Genomic DNA, 6,000 nt, shown 5'->3' with positions numbered 1-6,000 from the left:
TTTGTTCTGTGATTTCCAGGGTCAATTTGACTAGGTCCTGGAGTCAAGTTGTTCTCCTGGAAAACCTTCAAATCAAGTACAACTCAGGATGAGATTATATCTTCCAAAGCTACAGATTACATTACCCATAACCCTGTGGTCTGCCTTACAACCAGATAGAGCAGTTCCTGGGATGATGATGCTTGGTTGAGCATTTCCTGTCCCTGGTGGACTTCCAACATGGACCTTTCTTGCCTAATCAAAAACAGGAAGCTATTTGAAGGGGCCTAGAAAGCAGTACTGATTGCAATTTGCCAAAGATAAGAAATAAAGGAATCCAGTATAATGATAGCTACTAGACTAGATGTTGCCTTAACATAGACATAATCTGCAGCGCAAATCTTAGAGCAGGGGAGACTTGCATTCATGAAAAGCAGTATCTCAGAATCTCAGTTGTCTTTCAATTTGCTAAATAGGGAAATAATTCAGTATCATTCATGGAAATTTTTGAACTAAGAGTCAGAAGACCCAGATTCCAAATTCCATTCCCTTGTCAACTCACTTTTATGATATTACGTAAATCACTTCATTTTTACCTCACCACAGTTTCCTTATCTATAAAACAGAGGGCTGGACAAATGACCCAAATGGCTACTCCCCTCCTGGAATTCTACATGTCTAATTGGAATCTGGTATTTCCTTTATGCAAAGTGTTTGGAAATACTAAGATACAAGCTCTATTGGAGGGGGAAAAAACCAACCCAATTTAAAAAAAAAAAAATCATGGTTTACCATTATTTGTATCAAGTCACATTTCAGCAAGTCTCCCAGTTGCTTAAAAAAAAAAAAAATGATCTGGCAATTTGACACATTCCATAGTATTATACCAAGTTATTCAAAGGATATGCCAGCTTGATACAAAATACTCTCCAAAGATTGGTCAGTTGTGTCTCAAAGGCTCTGGTGAGCAAATTAGAAATGTAGCTGCTAAGTTACAGGGAAAAGGAAAAAGAGAAAGAAAATCATTGGGGAATAACTTCACCTATCATTAGAGTCCCTCCAGATCATCCAAGTAGGAAACAAGATTAAGTAGCCTGTACCCATAATGGCCTACTCCCACTCTCTTGAGGACTCCAGGTCTTTACACTGAAGGGCAGGACAAACTGTCCAGGAATTTTCATTCTAACAATCTTCCATATGAGGATTAGATTCAGCAGGGGCTCTATAGAGGGCAGTGGTTCTTAACTGTTTTGTGTGTCATCGACTCTTTTGGCAGTCACTCTGGTGAAGCCTATCAACTTTTTCTGAAGATAATGGTTTTTAAGTGCATAATACATATCATGACCAAGGAAGCCAGTTAGATTTTTTGAAAATTTATGGACCCCTGAAATCACTTCATAAGCTCTTTGGAAATCTGTGGTCTTAAGATTAAGAATTCCTCTAGGAAATTAAGATAGAGCACTGGAAATCTTAGTAAGGGGATGTGTGATACGGTATAAAGAAAACTGGATTTGGAAGGACAAGATTTGGATATGATTCCTTGCTTTGTTATTTAATGAGCTGTATGACTTTGAATAAATCATTTCTCTGAGCCTATGACCTCTCTGAAACTCAGTTTCCCGATCTGTAAAACAAAGAATTAGATTAGATGATCTCAAAGCTTCTACTAGCTTTAAATTTTATTAATCCCATGAATATCTTCATATGATTTTATTCCATATAGGTGATGTGGCATTCTTTACTTTCCTGGCTTCTTTCTTCTAGCTTCCTTCCCCATTTTCCCTTCCTCATATTTCCAAACCAGTTGGCAGTAATATTTATTACATATATTTAAAAATAATGAATATAATAGAGTTGTCATATGTTGGGATGGTTGAAGGAATTATCACTGAAATGTTCCATGGCTACTGATTATGGTGACAGTCACCAAAGTTTGTGGGGTTTTTTTTAACTTTTTGAACTACTTTCATAGGATTTATAGTAGAGGGTCTTAGAAATAATCTAGTTCAACTCCTTCACTTTCTACTTGAGAAAACTTTAGTCCAGAGAAAGGAAATGTCTCGTTCATCTTGTTAACTTCTCACCACCTGGGTTTATCCCTCTAGACCCAAGTTGACCCATTCTTGGCTATCAACTGGAACCTCTGCTTATCCGAGATGTAATTTGGATCATTGCATTTTAGTTACTTTGTTAAATATGGGGAAATACTTTCAAACTGAACTTGAAGTGAAAAAAATCTAATGTTTGTAATAATTTGGATGCTTCTCTCCTTCTTTAAAAAAAAAAAAATGCTTCCTCTGTGGAGGATGAAATGTTGCCTTTAGGCCACACTGTGGACTGGCTCTTCTGCAAGGACTCAGTAACCCTCTGTTCTGTGCCCTTTCAGAACAGGCATCTAAGATTAACAGCAGGATACTCATTCGGGGAATTTACATGACACTGTAAAATCTGTGTTATGTTTTGGATCAACTCTTTGCAAATCACTTCTGATTCAATTTTGTTTTCATTATCTAAGTGTAAATAGCAGTAAAGCGGGAGTTACAGATTTCTCAAACACTAAAAGTGATAAACAAAGCTAAAGCCAAGTCTAGATAAGGAGGTAAACCACCCAGGAGAATCCCACACTCTCAGTAAAGAAGAACATGAGTCAGAAGTATGTGTGTGTGTTTCTTGTCTCCAGAACTTTTTTTTTCTAGTTCTGTGGAGTTTGCAGCATATGCATATGTGTGCTATTATTTTGACTCTTACTGTTCTAGTCTTTATGATAATGTAGTAATAGGTGCTTAGTGAAGCAAGACAGTTTGGAAGCCACCAAAAAACCATTCTAAGAAACAAAGATACAAGTGTTTCCCCAACTGTTAGCTTGCGGCTCGCTCTAAACGGTTTTCACGCCTCCATTTAAAAATAGTTGGCATAATGCTGCTTTTTTTTTTTCCTTCTCTGAGCATTTGTGACCACATCACCAGGGGAAAAATATGAGCCATAAGTACGTAGTCAGGATGGCATTTCCAGGACCAGAGGTCTATCTCAGCACCTGTACTTAAGAGGAAAAAAAAAAAATCAAAAACCACTCCAAAAGACTATTGATGTCGCTGATTAACATGGGTGTTCCCCACCCTTTGCCCTTCTCTCGCTCTGATCTTTAAGGTGGGGAAGTGTACGTAGCTATTTCACTTAGGAAAGGGGGGGCGGGAGGACATGTTTGGAACATGACAGAGGCTATGACTAGTAAACCCTCGGGGTGTTTTTGGTTTTAGTCTAGCCCTGACTGATGGCTTCTATGTAGCCGCCACGCACTGCTGCTCTGCCTGTAGGAATGGATGGATGGGCGAAGCTGCCCTCCCCAGATCGCTCAGGCAACCCACCTCGAGCACTGCAGCCTATCCAACTTCACTTGTCAACCGCATGTGTGGTGTTGTATTGTGCTGTGTTCCGTGTGGGTGGCGCCCGAGTCAACAAGGAATTTGTTTTGAATTTAGGGAGAACAGAGATTTATTCCGCTTCCTGCCGTTGTCTGTCTCGAGAGATGGGGAACGAGCGGATGGCTCTTTGAAAGGTGCTCAGTCCTAAGCAAAGGAATTAATAGACTGAGCGACCGAGACCCGGCTCAAGCTCTTTGCTATTGCGGCAAGGCTTTGCTCCCGGCCGCCAGTTGTGGATTGGAGGTGGGAAGAGGAGTCTGGGTGGGAGCTGGATTAACTTTGATCTTGCGGCTGGCTGGCTGGTTGCAGGGAGCTGCTGTTGCGGCGGCTGCTGCTGCCACCGCTCGGATGTTCGAGCTGGGTCTGAGCGCCGCTCAGTGCCGTGTGTCTCCGCGTTTGCCTCTTTAATCAGGAACACAGAAGGGGCGGGCCCTGAACCGGCGTGTAATCGGATAGCTCTGCCTCTGCTCTGACATCCACATGCTGCTTTGCCTGAAAAGGCTGCGAGGAGCTGAAGGGGAGGCAAAGAAAGAGAAGAAGGCACCGAGCCCACAAGCCTCTGAACATCTTTACACACATAGACACAGAGAGACACGCACCGACTCGGGAGCAGAAGGAAGAGGAGGCGGAAGAGGGTGGACGGGGGACAGACTCAACTCTTAGCCCCGATCATCATCGTTCGGATGAAGGCAGCTTCCTCAGCTGGAGCAGCAGCAGCCGCCGCCGCAGCCGCCGCCGCAGCAGCAGCCTCACACACAGTATAAATCTCCGAACTGCCTCCAGAAGCCTGCTCTTCCCACACACTCCCCCCTGAAACTGGTCAGACTGGGGGAACTGCGCCCAGCTCAGCCACGGACCTCAGAGGACAATCCCACTCAGGGAAACGCAGCGAGAGGGAGAACTGACCGATGCGAGCAGATTGTCTGTCCCTCCGCCGCGTGTCTGTGCCGTGTGTGTGTATGTGGAAGTCTGTATATCAGTGGATGTGCTTGAAATTATACATTTGCTTGTGGGTTGTGTGATGCCCAAAGGCAAACCTCTTTTATTTTTATTTTATTTTATTTTTTTTACCCCTGGCTTTCGGTCAATGTTCGTGATATTATAGGATAAAGGCAATGACACTTTAAGGAACTGGAGAGAATACATTTTTTTTAAAAGGAGGAAAGCAGTACCCTCTTCCCTTCTTTCTCTCCTCTGATTTCGAGAGCTGCCTGCCTTCCTCCTGTTGAGGTGCGGTGGGTTTGCAAAGCCAGCAGAAGGGTAGAAGACGGGACATCGGAACCTCTGAGGAGGGAAACGAGACAATTAGGAACACTTGCGGAAGAAATTCTAAAGAGAAAAATAAGAGACATCCAAGAGAGACTTTCGGTTACCCAGGAAGATCTACACAGCAGCTCTGGAGAAAGCCCCTTCTCCAAAAATGGATACATTTCATCTTCTCTGGGTTTCTTTAGCTCTCAGCTTTTCAGGACCCGGAGTGATAGGAGAAGCAGGTAAGCCCTCGAAAGTTGTTTTCTATGCGTTTGTGATCGTTTTCCTTAAAAGCCAGTGCAAATGCAGGGGGTGACGTATACACAGCGCAGAACAAGACTTACTCAATAATTTAGACAGACCCAACCATCCTTCTCCACCATCACCGCTTTTAAAATGCAACTTTTCCCTCCTGCTAGCAGTAGAGAGTGTGTGTGTGAGTGTGTTTTGAAACAGACAGTTTTTGGCGGTGTTCAGATGTCACATATGGACTGAATCAAAGGTTTAAAAATACTACAAAGCCTTCGCATTACAGTTTTAAGGATTTTTTTTCATGTCTTGAAGCAGAACACATCTCCCTTGAGTTTCCTTAACCTAGCCAGAAAAACATAAATCATTTGTATTCACCCCATTTAGCTACATGGAGCAAGACAAAGTGAAAGGATTGAGAGAGGGGGGATCTAGTTTTCATTTTCAAACATTGCTCATTCTTTTGAAAGGAATAGATGGAAAAACCTCAAAAATTATATGGCTAAGGCTGATGGAATAGTCTGGCTTAAGGTAGAGAAATAAAGGGGCTTCAACTAAAAATGCATTCAAACTGATGAGAAGGGTTCCTATTTTTTAATCCTGGCCTTTGCAATTCCACACTGTGTATATGTGCCGTGTATTTTCTGGGAAAGTGAATCATGTACAATTTTTATTTGATAAAACAAACAGCATGGCCCTCAAAGATCTTGTGAAGGGCTTAAGAAACTTTTCCTTATGGAATTTACTCCAAACCAATGGCCAAAAGGGAATGTGGGCAGACTGCAGGCAAGATAAGCAGAGGCCATAGAGCAGAGGATGGGCCAGGCAGTAAAGGGGGCAGGGGCACTAGAGCACATGAAAACTTTGTGGGAAAGGCCTCCATTTCTTAAGGGAATAAAGGGTAACTTTACCCCTCCTTCCTGGGGACAGTTTCCATGATGGATCTTTCTCTCTATTGATTATTCAATCTATCTGGGATCTGACAGCTTTTACCAAGAACTAACAGGTGATGGGGGAAAAAAAATCTACACCCTGATACACCTGATCTAGCTGGAGGATGTGTGTTAAGTACACACACTTCCCAAGTCACTAGCTTGCA

The 6,000-nt window shown here is 42.6% G+C and overlaps 1 protein-coding gene across 3 annotated transcripts in view; it reads left to right on the top strand.

The window, feature by feature from the left end:
• Positions 1-4,678: 4,678 nt before the first annotated feature.
• Positions 4,679-6,000, top strand: part of NRP2 (neuropilin 2) — a 146,769-nt gene continuing 145,447 nt past the window's right edge. For all 3 annotated transcript variants that reach the window (XM_051983716.1, XM_051983718.1, XM_051983717.1), the window contains exon 1: positions 4,679-4,894. In XM_051983716.1, coding sequence (XP_051839676.1) covers positions 4,822-4,894 — 73 coding nt within the window. In that variant the 5' untranslated portion in view covers positions 4,679-4,821. The remainder of the gene's footprint in view (positions 4,895-6,000) is intronic.

Source organism: Antechinus flavipes, chromosome 3 (genome assembly GCF_016432865.1).
Source record: "Antechinus flavipes isolate AdamAnt ecotype Samford, QLD, Australia chromosome 3, AdamAnt_v2, whole genome shotgun sequence".
Lineage (NCBI taxonomy): Eukaryota > Metazoa > Chordata > Mammalia > Dasyuromorphia > Dasyuridae > Antechinus > Antechinus flavipes.
Note: the sequence above shows the minus strand (reverse complement) of the source record. Positions and strands in the feature narration are given on the sequence as shown.